General features: G+C 35.2%; 1 protein-coding gene across 3 annotated transcripts in view; it reads right to left on the bottom strand.

Annotated features, from left to right (window-relative positions):
- Nucleotides 1-21191, bottom strand: part of il1rapl1a (interleukin 1 receptor accessory protein-like 1a) — a 96908-nt gene that overhangs the window by 37808 nt on the left and 37909 nt on the right. For all 3 annotated transcript variants that reach the window (XM_051905821.1, XM_051905820.1, XM_051905822.1), the window contains exons 3-5: nucleotides 15305-15590; nucleotides 10709-10895; nucleotides 9873-10026 (exon numbers count right to left, since the gene is read on the bottom strand). In XM_051905821.1, coding sequence (XP_051761781.1) covers nucleotides 9873-10026; nucleotides 10709-10895; nucleotides 15305-15590 — 627 coding nt within the window. The remainder of the gene's footprint in view (nucleotides 1-9872; nucleotides 10027-10708; nucleotides 10896-15304; nucleotides 15591-21191) is intronic.

Raw genomic sequence — 21191 nt, 5'->3', positions numbered from 1 at the left:
AAACGCACACATAAATACACATGGCCACAAACACACATAAGCACATTCAAACTCTCCCACAAAAGCTCCCATACATGTATGTGGCCCCAAAAAGTAACTGAACATGTTTAAAAATGTAAACGTCTATGCATTAGATGCACGTTTCCAAGTTGGAAGTCTGAATTCAAATGGCGTTCTATTACATTTTTCCACACACATTCTGGACATTCCAATTTTCCGAATTGAATGGGACACAGCATCACTAGAGGCACCTGTGTGAAATTGATGGGAATTGACTCCATAGCTCCACTAAAATAATCTTGGAATCAGTTGATTAAAAATAATAGCAAAATAATACGCAATGCCTAATGCAATAACATTCATAAATCATTGTGTCATAGTGTGGCTTAAGTGTCTAAATAGTTTTGGGGCCACTGTACACACACACACACACACACACACACACACACACACACACACACACACACATAAAGGGTTAGTTCCCAAAAAAATGAAAATTCTGTTATCAAGTACTCACCCTTATGTCGTTCCAAACCCGTAAGACCTTAATTCATTTTCGGAACACAAATTAAGATATTTTGGATAAAATCCAATGGCTCAGTGAGGCCTGCATTGACAGCAAGATAATTAACACTTTCAAATGCCCAGAAAGGTACTAAAGACATATTTAAAACAGTTCATGTGACTACAGTGGTTCAACCATAATGTTATAAAGCGACAAGAAAACCTTTTGTGCGGCAAAAAAAAAAAAAAAAAAAATTTTTTTTAAATATATCAATATTCAATAATATTCAATATTCACTAATATAATGGGCGATTTCAAAACACTGCTTCATGAAGCTTGGAAGCTTTACAAATCTTTTGTTTCGAATCAGTGGTTTAGAGCAGGTATCAAACTGCCAAAGTCACGTGAACCATTAAAATTTCAAAACGTTTCGAAACACTTATGACGTAACGAAGCCTCATTTACTGAAATCATGTGACTTTGGCAGTTTGATAAATAAAAAAAGTCAAATTGAGTTGAATAAAGTCATTATTTTGTTTTTTTGGTGCACAAAAAAAATAATTCTCGTCGCTTCGTAACATTAGGGTTGAACCACTGTAGTCACATGAACTGTTATAAATACGTCTTTAGTACCTTTCTGGGCATTTGAATGTGTTAATTATCTTGCTGTCAATGATATTTATCAAAAATATCATAATTTGTGTTCTGAAAATGAATGAAGGTCTTACGGGTGTGGAACGACATGAGGGTGAGTAATTAATGACAGAATTTTCATTTTTGGGTGAACTAACCCTTTAAATTGTATACATTTTTTTAGATCATTGGAATGAGGCAGCAATATTAATATTAATTGTTATCATTATTGTTATAATTAATTATTGTTACTAATATTAAATAATAATTTTTTAATTAATTATTAGATAATATTATTGATATGCAATACTGTTCTAAATTATATTCTTTTGACAGAAATGAATACTTTTATTCAGCAAGGATGCATTCAATTGATCAAACGTGACAGTAAAACATTTATAAATGTTACAAAAGATTTCTATTTCATATTCATCAAAGAATACTGAAAAAATGTATCACTGTTTCCACAAAAATATAATTTTACATAAAGTTGGCAACACTTTGCAATAAGGTTTAATTAGTTAACATGAGCTAAGAATGAACATTTATTAATAGATAAGTTCATGTTAATGTCAACATTTACTAATACATTATTAATATCAAAAGCTGTATTTGTTAACTTTAGTTAATGCACTGTGAACATACATGAACATTGAAAGACTGTATTTTTATTAACTAACATTAACAAAGATTATTAAATACTGTAACAAATTTATTGCTCTTTGTTGGTTCATGTTAATTAATACATTAACTAATGTTAACAAATGAGATCTTATTGTAAAGTGTTACCAAAAAGCTTTACACTGCTTCAAAAATAATAACTACAATAATACAGTAAAAAGTATAATTGTTTTCATTTTAATTTGTCAATACAAAATGTTGTTTGGCTATTATTATTAACAGTCATCTTCTTTTTGGATCATCAGTGATGATCGCAGACATGGAGGTGCAGCTTTAATTCAACAGAGAAAAGTGGTAAGAGATAAGTCGCTAAAACCGTCTCATTCATAGTAATTTCAAGTCTATTTTGATTTGAACCTGACAGAAAGGGATGTCATATGAGTGGGTGAGTAATTCACTTCGTAATTAGTCTGCCCATTTCCTCCATTTTGACTTATTCATGCAGATTTGTGGAGAACTGCTATACAATACATAGTATTTCAGCCAATATTACGAAATAATTCTTTTGTGGCAGTTTTTCAGATTTTGCCTCCTCAGAAAAAAAATGCCTCTGATTCTGATGTAGGACCCAGACAGTATTTTTTAATCTCTCTCTGTCGTAGTTCATATTGCATAACTCTTTGTGCAGTGCAGGGTAAATAATTCTCATGCCCCTCTGACTGCTGAAACACTATTTTTCCATTACATATAAACCCAAAACAAGGGAACAGCTAATCAAAAACACGGACCTTAAACGGTCTGAGAACCTTAAACACAGATGTAACCCATACCTAACAGCCTTACTTAGCTGCAGCTTAAACTACAAGATAAACCTTGTGTGAACTTTAGCCTGCAAAAGTGTCCTAGCATTAGCCAGAGAGCACAGTTCGCTGGCAAAACTAGGGCAGATTTGATGCTTGGGAGGACACGAGAATGTATTCATTGCGATCTCTGCAGCACACTGTGCTGGATACGATTCACTTTTGTAGAGCATTCAGAATATCTGACTCTATTTTCAGTGATGACAGAGATTTTCATGCTATGCATTATTCCTGTTCAGATGTCCTTGAGAAATAAACTGTGAGATAAAAGGAAGCTCTGAGGGGAAGAACTACTGGAGTGGAATATAAAAAAGGTGGAATCTGTGTTACTGCCGTGTGTGTGCAGGGCCGTAAGCTAATTGGGTGAAAGGTGGGAATGTTTATAGGGGACCACAAGTCCAGAAGTAACCATAACAGTTGAGACAGGATTGATGTAGCATCCAATCTATATATGTGTGTGTGTGTGTGTGTGTGTGTGTGTGTGTGTAATTTTAATGTCATTAAAAATAATTTAAAAATGTAGTCCCTTATACCTAAATAAGAGATATTACATTTTGTAATATATATTATATTATTATATATTATTCCTATATTAACATCATAAAAAAAAATCCATGTTAAATAATACAATATGTTTTACTTCACAATATGTAATAAAATAATGCACAAATTGTGCATGTCAATTCGTGGTCCCCTCCACCTAAATGAAAAATATTTAATTTTGTGATCATTTTAACATTATTAATATAATATAAACTGATGTAGAATTATGTTTAATTATTTGTATTTAACATCTGAATATGTCACAATAATGAAAACACAAATTGGTTCCCTCTATTTAAATATTTTGTATATTCATATTCTTCTTATTATAAAAATTGATATAAAATCCATAATTAATTGAATGTTGCCCCCCTCCCCACCTAAATGAAAAATTTTACATTTTGTTATTTATTTTAATATTATTAATATAATATAAATTAATGTAGAATCCCATTTATTTAATTCCATTTTACATCCAAATATTCAAAAATAATAAAAGAACAAATTGGTCCCCTATCAAAATTTAAAATATGGTATATTAATAAAATTATAATATTTTATTTTAATATTTTATTATTACTATTATTATTATAGGTGTAAAATCCAGTATAATTAATTGAATGTATAAGAATAATAATACACAAATGAATGTAAAAAAAAAATACACAAATCGTGCATTTTAATCTGTGGTCCTGCAACCTAAATGAAAAAAATATATATATAAAATATGTTCATATTAGGATAAAATAAACTGGATTTATACTTGGCTCACCCGCAAGGGTGTTAAGAATTACTATCTACAGCCCTGTGTTTAAATAGTATAAAATAAAATAAAAACAATAGCAGTCAATGCAAATTCCCCAACATGCAGAAAAATGAGAGTGTGTGCGCTTGCGTTATTGGGCGACTAAGAGAGAGTTAAGTTGTCGCCCTCTCACTTAGCGGCATCTGTAATTATTCCTTAATTAAATATGATTACATAACTCTCTGCTGATTACGGGCACATGTGCACACACACACACACACACACACACACACACACACACACACACACACACACACACACACACACACACCGACACTTACACTTACACACACAAAACACACACACACTTATCTTGTCCTGATTAGACTTGACAGATGCAAGGTGTTGGGAGCGTGTGTAAAGAACGTGCTATCGCAGCCCCAGTGCACTATAGGGGATTTCAAGACAACGGGGGCTCCAATCAACATGGAGATCAATGGATAAACAAACAAAACGCACTCTTAACCGTGTATCATTTTGTAACCACTTAATACCCACCCTGCCATTCAGCACCGCTTTCCCAGCAGTCTACAGTGCCCACAAACCCTTCCGTTATGTATGGGTGACTGAATCGAATCTGAGCAACTGTCCTCGCCTGACCGTTTCCATAGAGATACAGTGGGAAGGGCACAAATTGGTACAGGTGGGAGAGGTAAAGGAAGGTTGGCATTGTCCCTGGAACACTCCGTTGCAAGTCCCTCCCGGGCACACACGCTTACACTGCTCCAAACCTGCCGTTGGCATGGACACCACGCAAGTGTCCATGGAAACCACATTGTCTGTACTAAAATAGCAATAGGAAACGCAAGCTACTTTTGGAAACTGTTTTCCAGCAAGCGCTACAACACACAGCTCTGTATCCGGATGCTGGACGCCTCTTCTAAAATTCCAGAGCAGAATAAAAAAAAAAACGTGACAAATGAAAGATAACTAGGGTATTTTTTTCTCAGGAGAAAAAATACTGGGAAGCAGGTAACTTGTGTAAAAGCCTCAATTTGATCTCCATTTTGATTGCATTGCTATCTAGGACAAATAATCAAAATATTAAAAATTTGTGATTTCTTTTCTAGAAGAAATGACTGTAGTTTCAAGGACATTCCTGTTCTTTTAAAAGTATTAATTTATTGGGAGATGATACCAACTTTAAAATGTAAAAAACTGCATTTTATATGACCTGTGGTTACTAAGGCATGCTCAAAGCAAAAGCCCAAAGTAAAATAAAATAATAATGAATAACCAGAATTATGAATAATTAAATTTCATGGTAGTTCTGATAAACTGAAAGGTGCTAGAAAATAAAATGGGCTGGAGAAAATAAAATGGGATGGAAAGTTAATGTCTGACACTGAAGAAAAAAAAAATATTGTATAATAAAATATTTATTCTATTTATATATTGTGAGGAAAATATCTATATCTATCTGTCTATCTCTCTCTCTCTCTCTCTCTCTCTATATATATATATATATATACATATACAAATCAGTTCCCTCACAAACTGCTGGTTTCAGAGACATTTTCCCCCACATGATTTGATAGCCTTATGTAATGAATATAATGAAGTGATATAAAAAAAAAAAAATTATGATTTGTCCCATTAAGTGTTCCTTATTGCAAAAAAATCTGATGCTTGTATTCATTACTGAGCACCTCAACCATTTCTAATGATTTTATATTCTCTGTTGCCATGTATCTAATTTAAAAACATATTCAGCTGTTTTTCTTTCTTTTTTCTGTGTCTTTGTAACATTATCTTGTTTTCTCCAAATACAGGCAAAGCATGATGAATCACTGGGTGAAAGAGAGGGCAGCAGACCGGCCAGGTCAACGTGCAGGACATCAGATTCTACAAGAGCATGATCCTGTGTCCTGTAGGTATATCATAGGACAATCCTACTGTACTGAAATGCATCGAATTCACTGTTAAAAACCAGCCTGAACTATTTCGCTCTCCCATTACTATAATAATCAGCTTCTATGACTGATACAGAGTTCACACCCAACTACACACATATTGCTCACACAGGAAGTCATTTTTTCTCTGTTTGTGTGTGCGTGTGTGTGCAACATGCATGATTAACTGTTTAAACACACATTTTTTGGCCCTCTGCCTCGAGAAAGGATGTACAATAGCACTGATTCACATCATTGGTCGCGTATTTTTGTAGGTCAGTTTCACGCTTCAAATTTTCAGACATGCACGCGCACAAAAAGGCACAAAAACCCCACTGCTCCAATCGTTGTTGTCGAAAACCGTGTCCGCAGTAATAGACTGTCTGTAAGTACTCAAAAACAAGAAAATGATTCTGTGTTCTTCCGCTAACTTCCTCCCTCAGGCACACAGGCAGCTCCACCAGATAACCCGCTGCAGAGATGTACCATCGAGGCAAGTTTATGTAGCAATTATAGAGACGTACTGCTGTAACCAGCTCAAAACAAATTGAGCTATAGTGCTTTGATTCTGCTGTAACTGCTATACGACTCCTAACATCAAAACTCTGTCTCCGTGACGAGGGTTAAATCGAGCTATGGACTAAATTTTACTGTTAATGGTGGTTTTTCCATTGAGAATCATTTGCTGTCCTGGACTGTAAGTTCCATCCAGGAAATCGTCCCTGAGAGTCTAATGCCGTCCTAAAATAGGCTTTAAATGAGCACGGGAAGAGAAGCGCTGAGTGTTTTAATAGGTTTCAACTGAATGAGGGTTTAGGAAGGAAGAGAGAATAACATCTGACCTCTTTTCACCTGTACGTGCCGTTTTATTGACCTGCTATAGTGGCAGAAAGGACCAAATTCACAAGGGGGCAATAAAAATCTGTTTAATCGTAGACAGAGATGTTTAAACGTAAAAATATAGATGAAAATGACCTTTCCACTGCCGGCTTAGTGTTGTGTCTGTATAAATGTCATTCTCTATCTCTCTCTATCTCTGTTATTGTGTGTACAGAGCAGTAATAGAGGTCAAATGTGTGTAGTGGGAAGAGCACATGCTCACAACACATATAAGCAGTTGTGTTCACGGGAACGCAGGTCTAGCCTTGTGTCATAACTCAATCTCATTCTCCCTCATTGTCTCTCTCGACTATCCTAAAGGCCAAAAGCCCATGAATAATAAAAAAGGCTGTCATTAACCACTTCATCGCTGTATTTTACATTAAAAGACCCTGGTTAGTGTATATACAGTATTTAAAGCTGCAGTGTATAATTTCTGCGACACTAAATGCTAAAATTTGCCTGGTGCCAGTCTGCACAAACCATTCTTTGCCTATTTTATCTGTACACTGTACAAAATGTAGGTCATTTTTACAGAAAAAAAGACTGGAAAGATGCTGTAAAGTTATCTTACCATATACAGTGAAAAACTGTAACTGATTTAGCATCATGCTGTATGCAATTTATATGTAAAAAAGACAAATGTGTGGTTTTCGCAAGTAAAAACTATGAAATGTCAGATAATTTAAAGTGAAAAACAGTAAAAGGACATATTCAGACATTTCCTGTGATAAAAATATATTTTAAATAATTTTATTTCTTGTCATTTTTGTTGTCAATAATGTACATTAGGGTGTAACACTTTGTTATTTAGTTAATGTTTATTGAATTATTTTAGTATTGTGTGCCACCCTGATGGTATTTTGTCATGTTTAAAGGATTAGTTCACTTTAAAATGAAAATTAAATCCCCAAGATTTACTCACCCTCAAGCCATCCAAGGTCTATATGTCTTTCTTTCTGATAAACACAATTGGAGTTATATTAATAAATATCCTGACACATCCAAGCTTTATAATGGCAGTGAACGGGGGCAGTGAGTCTGAAGCTCAAGAAAGTGGATCAATCCATCATAAATGTACTTGACGCGGCTTCGGAGGGCTAATAAAAGCCTTCTGAAGTGAAGCAATCCTTTTTTCACTGTTATTTAACAGAATATGTTTTGAAGTGTAGATCATACAATGCGGGATGAGGTACATGCTGAAATTTAATACTTAGTGTTTGTGTTTTCATTGTATTGACTTTTTTATTGAATAATTAATAGCTACACTAATTAACACTAATGAAACAAAAACCTTTTTTGTCAGTGTCTTACACTGTTCTGTTATTTTCTGTATTTGGTCTGTTGCAAAAATATATCAGTAACACTTTACAATACAGGTGCACTAAAATGCATTAATTCATGCTTAGCTAATGCACAGATAATCATGTGTTAATGTATGACTCATGAAGAACTAAACCATTAATTAATGATTACTGCATCAGCAACTAATAGTTTCTATATGATTAATAGATTAAGTAATATATGAATTGTTATTAATTAAATGTGTCATAATGTATTAATTCCTTAATAACATATTTTATTAATAAAAGTGTAAGTTAATGTGTTATTTACCACAATGGTTTGAAGCCATGTACTTCAACTTCCAGTTGTCTGCTTTAATTAATCATTAACTAATGATTTGAAAATGTATCATGTTATGACTTTACTTGTTGAGGCACATGACTATTAACTAATTGTTAGGTAATATGTCATTAATGGGTTTTGACAGTTGCACATGCAGTGAGTGTAATGTCAGAGAATGTGTTTAAAGGATGGGTAAGTTGGGCTGCACACAAATATTAGCACACCAGAATCTGAACTACAGATTGATGTTGCACTGTTTAAACTGGATGCGACCATTATCTAGTCATGCCGTAACAGCTATTTACACTGGACATGACAGACCATTGCATTTGTCCTTCATAACAGAAGTGACGTTTTGTTGTGTTGTGTTGTGTTGCATCCAGTGTAGCATCACTATCACTGATTATAACGGGTTTTATTCTCTTTGTCCAGTCTTGACACAGTGTTACGAAATAGCAGTTCCCGGCTGTATGTTCTCAGTGTTCTGCCTTTGAATCCTTGACCTCAAGCTTAACCTGACGCATTCCTGTGCCATGAACAACAAGGTTCTGGATGCAGCAGTTCATCTGGTACAGTGGAATCACGGTTGTAGATAGTTAGAAATTGAAATCCATGGCTTAGTGTAGATGTCAAAACCATAATGACATATTCCTTAACAGTTAGTTAATAGTCATGTGCCTTAACAAGTAAAGTCATAACATAATGATACATTTGCAAATCATTAGTTAATGATTAATTAAAGCAGACAACTGGAAGTTGAAGTACATGGCTTCAAACCATTGTGGTAATTAACACAATTTACACTTTTAGTTAATAAAATATGTTATTAGGGAATTAATACATTATGACACATGTAATTAATAACATTTCATATATTATTTAATCTATTAATCATATAGACTCTTTATTGGTTGCTGATGCAGTAATCATTAATTAATGGTTAAGTTCTTCTTGAGTCATACATTAAAACATGATTATCTGTGCATTAGTTAAGCATGAATTAATGCATATTAGTGCACCTGTATTGTAAAGTATTACCAATACATCTCATATTTCAGTTACAGAAAATGTCTTTTAAAAAAATGAAAAAAAGCAAAAATGAAAGAAACTGTTTAAGCACCCTCAATCTAAACCTTATGATTTTTTTTCCATCCGTGGAACAAAAAAGGATACAAATGAGGGATGATGACTTTGACTATCAAGCTCAAAAAAGCGGTCCATATGACTCATGCGCTATACTTTGAGTCTTCTGAAATCATATATGATAGCTTTGCAAAAAGAATAGACTGAAAAGTTGTTATTCACTGAAAAACTTGTGGATTAATGATAGATACAGCAAAGTCATTTGTAAAAAAGCATGGCACAGTGAGTTTGTCTGAAACCAAATAAGAAGAAAAAAACAACAACAACAACACAAATATACACGCTACAAAAAACTATCGACCCCTCTCAGCAAGACTATCACAGCAAGTTCTCTCACACATTGAAGAGACGTCACACGGTACTACCTGTCACGCTCAGATAGGTTGTCCTTCGCACCAGGAATCCTCCGAAAACTAGCTCACAGGTGTAGTTGCCGATGTCATCCTCCCTTACTTCCTGTATGGAAAGCATGTCTGCAGTCTGTAGTATGCTGCTCCTCCACTGCTGCACGTTACACTCCTGAACACCCGCAGGCAAAGAGAAAGAGAAAAAAATTATGTAGAAAACAAAGAGACTGCACCATATCGCATGTGTATATACAAACACATTTGTATATTGTCATAATGAAAAAACAGAGGGGAATTCAATAAGAATAACTGTGCTTGCCGACAGCATTCAAATCAAGTAACGGCACAAACCCCCCCCCCCCCCCCCCCCCCCCCCCAAAAAAAAAAAAAAGCTACATAATTTCTTGATCTTGCGGGACGCTGTCACAACACTACGATCCAGACACCCAAATCGGCTGTTTAAAATGCAGAAAGTGCACTCGACTGTATAAGAGTAACACTCCTATGCTAATTTGATCATCATTTGATGAATTACTGCTGCCATGATCGATAGAAAATGTACACAAACACTCTCTTTTAAATAATTTTCTGTGTATGTGCGGTAAAAGCACATTGTTAATCGCCCTAGGCAAATAGCGCTAACTTTTGTGAATGAGGCATAAAGTATAATAGCCCTAATTTACATAAAAAGGAGGTGTGTTTGCACTGAAAAGAATGACAATGGCTTAATTTAAAGTCTCAGGGGGCAGGTGCCATGATGCTGGATCGCAGGTGGTTTGTGAATAAGACGCTGGTTTGTGCAATAAACGGCACAACTGTTTAGTGAATTCACCTCACAGTATCTCCCACTGTACCTTGTACCACGTTATCTGCGGTTTTTCTCCAGACTGAACGTAATCCTGGATATCAGGACAGGAGATGTCTTTACTCTTGCCCAGTTCTCCTTTCTCAGTGTAGCGCAGTTTTGAGTTATAACATCCTGCAGTGTCATTATCGGCAACCAACAGAGTCATAGACACCTTCATACAAAACGTTGAATTCCTGTAACACACACACACACACACGGAGTATATAAAACTGTGCTTTCTGCAATCAGATTAACACATACTCACCCAGAGACATCAAATTTGTTATCTCACAGATCCTATACACTAAACAAATTAAACAAGAATAAAACCTGATTTTATTTGCTATTCAACCATGATAGATGTAATTTGACCACGATGGAACACAATTTGTCTGCAATTTTCATGTGGGGCTACAAATAATTAGCACTTTACTGATGGAATATGAGAAGCAAATGAATAGAAAATGTTTTCTCAAAGGTTTAAAGGGTCATTTCATACATTTTTTATCACTTTACATTTTCCCTGAGGTCCACTTATAATGTTCGTTAATGTTTTTCACCAGAAAAACACATCAAAATTAGTATTCCACCCTCTCTATGACCCTTAGAATTAAAATAGATGTTTTTCTTTTCTTTTTTTTTTTTTTTTTTTTTTTGCTCAAGACTTCTATCGAAGATGTGGTAGTATGTCATGAGACATTTCTGAGTGTTTTCATAGTACAATGTCCATTTATTTATTTAATTACTAGGGATGCACCGATACCATTTTTTAAGGACCGAGTACGAGTACCGATACTTTTTTTCTGGTACTCACCAATATCGATACCGATACCGATGCCTATACATTTATTAATTTCTCTCTCTCTCTCTCTCTCTCTCTCTCTCTCTCTCTCTTTTTTTTTTTTTTTTGGTGATGTTGCAGTTTTCCAAGCACAACACAGTGAGACTAATGAATGTAGGACAGCTTCTTTATTATTACTCTAATGAAAAAAGTTATAACTTTTGTGCTTGTCACAAACTTAAAGAACAAAAATTTCACAGTGTCCAATAACCTTTTAAAAGGCATAATTACCAATATATACAGTGGGTACGGAAAGTATGTGTGTAAGTAAATGGGATATTTCAGTTTTTCTTTTTTAATAAATCTGCAAAAATGTCAACAATTCTGTGTTTTTCTGTCAATATGGGGTGCTGTGTGTACATTAATGAGAAAAAAAATGAACTTAAATGATTTTAGCAAATGGCTGCAATATAAAAAAGAGTGAAAAATGTAAGGGGGTCTGAATACTTTCCGTACCCACTGTATATAATTGTTGTTATAAAAAGAAATTTACAAACAAATTACAAACAGTACAACAAATACTACAGAGATACAAATGAAATAAACCTGTTTTTTTTTTTTTAGATACAGTAGGTTTATTTACCATGTATACATTTATTTAGCATCTTTTGTTGTTTTATTAACATTAACGACAAATATAGGCTATGGTCCCTTTAAGACCGAATCCATGGATACTGACACACATCCTGTTTTCACCCAAATGTTTATGTCCACTTAAGCCATAATAACCGACTGTATTTACATGAGACACTCCACACGATGGACATTTTGACAACTATGATAACGAATATTGATAATTTTGATAACGAATTGTGACTGAAAGCATGCAGTTCGCAATGTCTGTGTTGTCATCATTAATTTTGAAGTATTTCCACACCTCTGAGGCTAACATTGTTTCTGCTGCTGCCGTCAGTGTCTCTGTGCACGGGAAATTCTGTCAGTTACGTCACGTGAGGTATCGGTATTTGGTATCGGGGGTATTTTTACGAGTACGAGTACGAGTACGAGTACTAGTACATGAGCTTGATACTGGTATCTGTGCATCCCTATTAATTACACCCCCCCCCCATTAAATTCAAAATTAAATTTGCATTAAATTCAAAGTCAAACTAAATTACATAGCTCCAAACGCATATTCAGACGCACACACGCCTATACACATGCTCTGTAAAAGCATTGCATGTCAACACACACTTCTCCACACTGATGTGTGTAGCCATTAAAAGTGCATTACTGTTTGTTTTGTCCAAGGGTTTTGAGTTTAATAGCTGCTGATAAGATTTGTTGAAATTTGACCTTTTCAGTGTAATGACCTCACACTTCCTACTGGGTTACCGTGGTTACAGAGTGCTTGGGGCGGCAACCTGCAATGCACTTGTCTTTTGTGAAATGCATAAACAAATTTACCGCCACCCCCAAAAAATACCTATAAGCTCTCTCCCTCTGCCCTATTAACTGTATAGCAAAGACTATTTTTACAAGCTCACTATTTTCAGACACCCGCATATGTCAGTTGAATCTCGTTTTATCACCCTATAAACCTAAAAAGAATACTAAAATATCTGTGCTCTCCTACTAGGGTGCTGCTGAAAACTATTGTTTATGGTTTAATCAGCTCAAAGACAGTCTCAGAGGAAACACAACAACAAAAACTCTATTTCCTGTTGCTAACTGGGTTCTTAATAAACAAAGCTCTATAGCTCAGTTTTAAACCTAGTGAGCTGCTTGTTTACTGCCTACACAGACAGCCTCCTTCTTAGGCAGCATCCTAACTGGACTGGAATCTCTTAAGTGACAACTAGTGGTAATTAACTGGTTTCCAGAGGATCATTGTTTGGCTAGTTAATTTAGGCTGTTATTTACTGCTGGTAAATGCTGTAATCTCAACAATATGCTGACAAAAACAGCTAAATCAGGTCAACATTATTAGCATAACCTAACATGCAGTACTCTTAAGGACTGTTTACACCAAGGACGATAACTATAATGATGACTATAATAAAGTTTTAATACTGGTTCTAATACTGTGAAAATAGGGAAGTCCACACCAGAGTGAGAAACAATATCATTAGAATCACTTTCAGAACGATTTTTCTAGCTGATGAATAATTAATACAGCCAAACAGGATCCATCCGACTTTCAAAGCAACAGATGACATAACAGCAGCGAGCACTTGATAAAAACAAGAGCATTATCGTCTGTTGGTGTGGACACTAGTATAGTTATCTTTACAGTTATATTGCTGTGAACGGGCCTTTATAAAGCATAAAAATACTAAAAAATGGTATTTCAAATTAGATTTTTTTACCAACACCCTTAAATACTGAATGCAAAGTACACAGTACATACTGTATATTTATTTATTTATTTAAAGGAATAGTTCACTTAAAAATTAACATTCTGAAATCATTTACGTCATTCTAAATCTGTAAAATCATTCTAAAAAATGACTTTCTTCTGTGGAACATAAAATACAGTATTTTGAGAAAAGTGTTTTGTTGTCCACAAAATGAAAGTCAATAGACTCCAGTGTTGTTTGGACTCCTATGTTCTTCACAATTTCATCTTTTGTGTTCAACAGAAAAAAAGAAAATCATACAGGTCTGGGAGAACTATCCCTTTAAAAAGTCTCACAACTTGTCAGCCATCATGGATGATTATTTTCACTGATGCATTCTGGGTTTGTCTTCTTTGCAAAGGATACATTTGATGCTGCCTTAGAAATAACCATTTGAAACCACATTCACATTGGGAACTGGTTTATCTATCAGGTCTCAGTTTACCCAAGTATTTTTTGTGTACAACATGTAAAAAATTTATTTAGTTATTTATTTGGATAGGGACAGATACAGTATACATAGATAAAACTGAGACAACAGCCATCCAATGAAAGTATCATAGTGCTTGTAGCTAAAGCTAATTTGCAACATTCGTCCCTAGAAGAGTTTTTATAGACTACAATTGCAACAACAGCAACCAAACAACAACAACAAAAAAACAAATACAAGTTTGTTGCTAAATTAACCAAGACTTATTAGCACTCTAAAAATATTAAAACTTGCAGCAGATTTTAAATAATCAGGTAGCAAATTCCAATTTTGCACCTTTCACAGGGATGGCAGTCTGTAAATAATTACTGTACTGTGAATTTTTCTATTTGTCCAACAGAAATGGTAGAAATTAAAGTGTCACTGTATTTAAAATTCACTTTTCCTCTCTTTCTGTTTTTTTGTTTTCCTTATACTCACACATACACAATGAGAGTGACATTCTGTGATGCAAAAGTGAATATGATGAGTAGATTATGTGCTTTGACCTGAAGTCGGTTGGAACCTGAGCAAATGAGGACCCTGGAGAGTTGCCTGACTGTTTAATATGTGTGACAGTGGCCTGCGGCATTATGGGAGAGTGCTGGAGTGTCAGTGTTTGATTGATGGATGACAGAACGTCTCACTGTCCTCTGCCGTCACTCACTTATTTCACTTCCAGTTTTACTATCCCTGAGAAGATTCAAATACACACAACCCTCACACACACAATACATGCAGACACTAATACACACACGCTAATTTTCTCAGCATGACACTTTTCTTGAAGGCTTTGAGAGACAATCAAAAAACATCAAAGGAGGAAGTTAAGCATGTTCCCGATCCGGCTAATGTCCGAAAGGCAGAGTGTGTGCGTGTGTCTCCCTGTGGATTTGCATATCTAAGCGTATGAGTGTTCACGCATACACATGTGCGCACGTCTCTCTCTCTCACCTCAGAACGCAGGAGTACAGACCGGCGTCCTGCAGCTCAGCAGGCCGAAACCAGATGGTGTCTTCCTCTTTGCTCATGCGTACCCCATCAAAGGAGATTGGCTCCTCAAAATCGCCATGTCCCAGCCCAGAACTCCGGTACCACATCAGACTAAGTCCAATGCTCTGTGCCTGGGTGTAGTTGGCTCTGATATAACCATAAAACAGAGCACACTTTATCCGCACCGGCTCTCCGTGTAACACCCGGTACTTCAGATAGTCCACGGACCAATCAGTGCAGCCGTCCACTGCAGAAAGACAGGAGGACAGAAATATAAGTCTCCGCACCTTTAGAATTTTACAAAGTTTCTTTATTAAACACCATTTGATCTCATTGGCCATCCAGCAAAACATAAGACATGCAAAATAAGTAAATCATGACAGAATTGTCTTTATCAGGTGTAATATCTCTTTAAGTTACATTATATTTCATTGAGCCTAATAATTAAATCCATAACACACATCAGATCCTGTAGGTTAAAAAAAACCTCTCATTAAATGTTGCAGATAAAGCTTTAGATACGAACACGCACATATGCCACTGTGATAAAACACAAATCTTTGAACTATTGAAATGCAGATTTTTCGACAGAACATTGTATAATTATTGAGATGTTGAGTCAATATGAGTTCATTTTACAGCTTGGTTGCTATAGAGAAGTTAACCCGTGCAAGTAATTATACACTAACTAATTATGTTTCATTGTTGTAATTAACTGCTGTGTTTTATAATGTTTGCATATGCAAGTATGTGTGTGTGTTAGGGTTTCGCTGTGCGCATGTGTATGTGTACACAGGAGATGGTATGAGCTTGTAATAAAAGCAGTTAATTGCTTTTTGAAACTCTGGAGATGAAGAATATAGAGCTATTAAAATCTGATAGAACAGTCAAATAATCTACTGTAGCGTTTATATCCAAGATATAAAAAAAATGAAAACCTAAATAGGCCCCACATTTTAAATATTGTGATTTTGCAAAGCGCCCTTAAAAAGACCAACATTTTATTTATGTTTATTACACCATTTGAGATGGCCCTGGTTGCCTTGAACAGTGATGACTGATGTGCCTCCGTCTGATTTCCTTTCCAAGTACAAAACCAAAAATAACAAGACCAAATTGTGACAAATACTACTGCTATAGCAATTCAAAAGCAATAAACTTTTTATATATTGGGTATATGAGTATTAAATCTTTCAAGCGGAATATTGATGTTGAGATTAATTAATAATTAAACAGTAAAAACATCCCTCAAGTAATTCCACACCTGTATGAATTTCTTTGTTCTGCTGAACACAAAGGAAGATATTTAGAAGAATGTTTGTAACCAGACAGTTAATGGGGCACCATTGACTTCCATAGTATGGAAAAAACTATTATGGAAGTCAATGGTGCCCCACAACTGTTTGGTTACCCATATTCTTCAAAATATCTTTTTTGTGTTCAGCAGAACAAAGAAATTCATACAGGTTTGGAACTTGAGTGTGAGTAAATGATGACAGAATTTTCATTTTTGGCTGAACTATCCCTTTAAAAGTGCCATTTCTATTTGACCAGACCCTAAAAATAACTTGTATTGGACTAGTAAGATCAAAAATATTAAATCATTTCTTTGACACGAAATAATTTAATTTAGATATAACTATATATATATATATATATTTCAATTATTACAACTCTCGGAGTGAATAGATTCAACCAGCATTTTATTAGCATGGAGCATGGAATGTACATAGGCTTGATTTTGGTGGACAAGATCTGCTACGCTGCTGCTGCTGAGCAAATACATAATTGTTCAGCTTAGTCAAAATAACAACAAAGGAAAGGCTGCTGTAGAATGATAGAACCCCCCCCCCCCCCCAATACAAAACTGTATTTTTCAGCTTTTTTCAAGGTAAATTTAGATGTCTTTCCAAAAAAGGACACCAAATAACCAAATGATACTTAATATAATTCATACATTTATGTACACCAAAGCACCCATAAAAAAAAAAAAAAAAAAAAAATATCAACAATGCTTTACAGGTTTTTCAACGATCTAACAATAGTTTTCAGGTACAGAAATCGAAAAGTAATCAAATATAAAATAACTGCATATAAACTTCTTTGAATAATTAAATAAAGGTGAAACATTAAGTTACAAGAGCTCAGTCAAGAGTGATTTCTTCGTCTTTTGTCATTTGATTAACATTAAAAACACAGAGCAGGAATATTAGACTGCTGTCCCTTTAAGACATAATTCAAAGATCCAGTACACTGAGACTGATACACATGCGCTGTCTGTCTCGTTTTTCTATGTTTGTTGAGATACTCGCTAATATGGGCATGTTGACATAATTTTTGTGTGAATTTAAATTTGTCCGTTTAGGTGCAAGACTTGAAAGAGAATTTGCGCGAGATTATTTGCACGCTGTGACGCGGCTCTCCATGAACGCGCTTACGTCTTACGGATGAATGTTTAAATTGGCAAGGTTTAAATGAGTTTAGTTTAAACAAAATAGCAACGTGAGATGTTCAGGTCTCACATGCGCTCGCGCGCTATCAACACCCGGGTGATGACGGCGTAAAGGACTGGTCATAGAGCTTTCGGCACGGCATTGAACATTTGTTTACAGTGACTGTTTTGTAACCAGAATGCATATCCATCGACTGAAACATACATTAGCCGAATCCGTCTGTCTGTTTTGCACGTTGTTTTCAACAAACCATATTACAGATGCGTCGTCAGATTTGGGATGAACCCTAGGTGCAAGCGCGTGCCGAACGAACGGCTGATATAATCAGCATGGACTTTAAAGATCATCTAACTGCGTGACGTAGATTACGTTATGACGCAATTTCACATGCTTCCGTAATTTTTTTGCGTTAAATGCGTTAAAATATTTTAACGCGTTAAGGATTTTGAATTAATCGCATGCGTTAACGCGTTAACGTTGATAGCCCTAATATATATATATATACACACACACACACACACACACACACTTGTACAAATATACTTCACAATTCAACAGATTTAGCATTAGGAGAGGTTAAATTTGTTTTATTGTCTTTAAAATAATCTCACAATGCAAAAAAAACTTCACTCTCTTAAAAATAGGCTATATTATCGGTAAGCATAATGCAATATCTTGTTTTTTTTTTTTTTTTTACTTTTGACTTTGGGGTGAAATTTGTCTAGGATATTCATTGAGTGCTCATGAGAATCACCTAACAAAAGGCAAACATCACAGGCTCTTCATAAACACACACACACACAAATTTTCTTTTACTTGTTGTGAGAGCATTAAAAACACAAAGGCGTATTACACAGCCTTATATCCCCTAAATTATTATTCTTTTCTAGAAAAGAAAAGCTCTTGTCATTGAGCAGTCCTCTGTGTTCCTGCTTGACTGCATTGCCCTTGACCAAATTCACAAATGGCTAAATCCGTCTCTGTAATAACTTCCCAATTGTGTTCAAATTAAGTGAAACCCATTACAGAACATTTCCTCCCGATGCGGAGGACAGAACATCCACTCATTATTTCGCTTTCCGTCTATGCTGAAAGGTATGAAAATAAACAGCATAAACTGTGCGGAAATGCTTAGTGACACACTGCTCATGTACAATATGCACCCCTCAAGACGTTTTCCTTCATGCTGAACTTGGGTGCTCGTCACTTATGAAAATGCTGAGGCAATAGATGGCAGTTTGCTGAATCTTTTAAATGAATACGATAGTGAATAAAAATTATTTGATGACATGCGCATTCTGCCAAATCAATTACATTTAATATGACAATTACATCACCCTTCTCTCCCACTCCACTCTCCTTCTTTCTCCATCTCTCACTGTTTTGTCTTACATCTGTCTTGCATCAGTATCCTGTAACTGTACTATCTGATATGATTCTACTAAACTCGGTTAACCTCTTCAGGTGTCATCATTCCCTGCTCTCCATTAGTCCCTGTTCTCTAGTTCTGCCGCTCTCCATGGTGCTGAAGTCAAGCTGTTACATTTTATTTTCATGTTCTCCTAATATCAACTTTACTTTTTTATGTTTGGGGGCACAGAGACTTGTATGATGTTTGTGTAAAATAAAAATAGCGATTTTTATTTTAACATCTTATTTTTACTTGAAATTCTTTAAATCAATTCATCTGATCTTAAATTTCACCCAAAAATGAAAATTGTCATCATTTACTCACCCTCAAGTTGTTCCAAACCTGTATGAATTTCTTTCTTCTGCTGAACACAAAAGAAGATATTGTGAAGAATATGGGTAACCAAACAGGCCCAGGGCCCCATTGACTTCCAGGGCATAGAAAAAAAAAAATACTATGGAAGTCAATGGGGCCCGTAAAGTGTTTGGTTACTGACATTCTTCAAAATATCTTCTTTTGTGTTCAGCAGAAGAAAGAATTCATAGAGGTTTGGAACAACTTGAGGGTGAGTAAATGATGACAGAATTTTCATTTTTGGGTCAACAATATGACCATCTTCTTTCAGATGAACACAATTGGAATTCCTGTTAGTGATGTTGACATTTTTTAAAATGTAGGTAGCTCCCTCATTGAATTCAGGAGTTAGGCCTTTCTTTTTGTGTAGATAGGCCTTGTTATTATTCGTGAGGGCACTGATTGAAGATGTTATGTATGTAGCAGGCTCAAATAAGAAGCTTCCGGCGTGACAGCCATATGCATTCGAAGCGTATAACTTCTGCGATATAGTACACAATGCCATGACGTTCTACACTACTCCATGACGTACAACGCGTAGGCATTGTGTACTACATCGTGGAAGTTAACGCTTTTTGGACGTACGTCAAATGCGTATAGCTGTGGTGCCGGAAGCTCCTTATTTTACTTTATAAAGTGTTAAATAAGGATATTTGTCTTAAATGCATCGATTTGCTTCAGAAGGCCTTTATTAACCCTCTGGAGTCGTATGGATTCATACGTTTTTTTCTGTCTTCAGAATTTGGGCCACCATTCACTACCATTATAAACCTTGGAGGACTAAGGATATTTTTAAATATATCTCTGTTTGTGTTCATCTGAAAGAAGGTCATATACACCTAGGATGGCTTGAGGGTGAGTAAATCATGGAATAATTTTCATTTTTGGGTGAACAAACCCTTTAAGTTGGAGTAATTTTTTAGGATTCTTTACCTAACCTAAGTCTCTGAGATCCTGACACCTTGCACTTCTGGAGACTCCAGGTAGGCTGCAGTTCTGGAAAATGGTGGTGCTGGAGGCTAAAGGGTTCCTGATGGTTTCACACTTAATTCTTCACCTTAATTCTTAATTCTTTTGCAGTTAACATGTGTCTTTTCTTTTCCACCTGTTTTTGTCTGACCCTGTTGACCCAATGAGTTCTTCATTTCAGTTTTTCATTATATATGATACATTATAATTATGTATCACTTATACATGATTAAATACAAAATTAATAGTAGTTATTAAGTTATTAATGTGGTTTGGAATTGGTAAAATGTGTTTGGAAAAAAAATATAATCAGAAAATCAACGCACTGTAGTTAGCAAATTACTGAATTAGGTAGCTGTTTATCAGTTAAAATTCGCTGCATACTTTTGAGCAGTTAATAGCTGCAAGTGGCAAGACAAGACTAAACATCATCATTGAAAATGCTACTCTCACGTGTCAAAACTCAGCATTCCTGAACATCACACTTTCTGCAACTAATGGTGATTGTTTTGGGCCAGTGATAAACTCTTTGTTCTCGACTAAAGAAAAACCCAAGAACTTAAAAAAAAAAAAAAAAAAAAAAAAGTTTTCCATGACAACAACAAGATTTTCCAGGACATTTTACATTTTCTCCAGGACTGGAAAATTTGTCATCAATTTT

This window comes from Ctenopharyngodon idella, chromosome 9 (genome assembly GCF_019924925.1).
Source record: "Ctenopharyngodon idella isolate HZGC_01 chromosome 9, HZGC01, whole genome shotgun sequence".
NCBI classification, from domain to species: Eukaryota; Metazoa; Chordata; class Actinopteri; order Cypriniformes; family Xenocyprididae; genus Ctenopharyngodon; species Ctenopharyngodon idella.
Note: the sequence above shows the minus strand (reverse complement) of the source record. Positions and strands in the feature narration are given on the sequence as shown.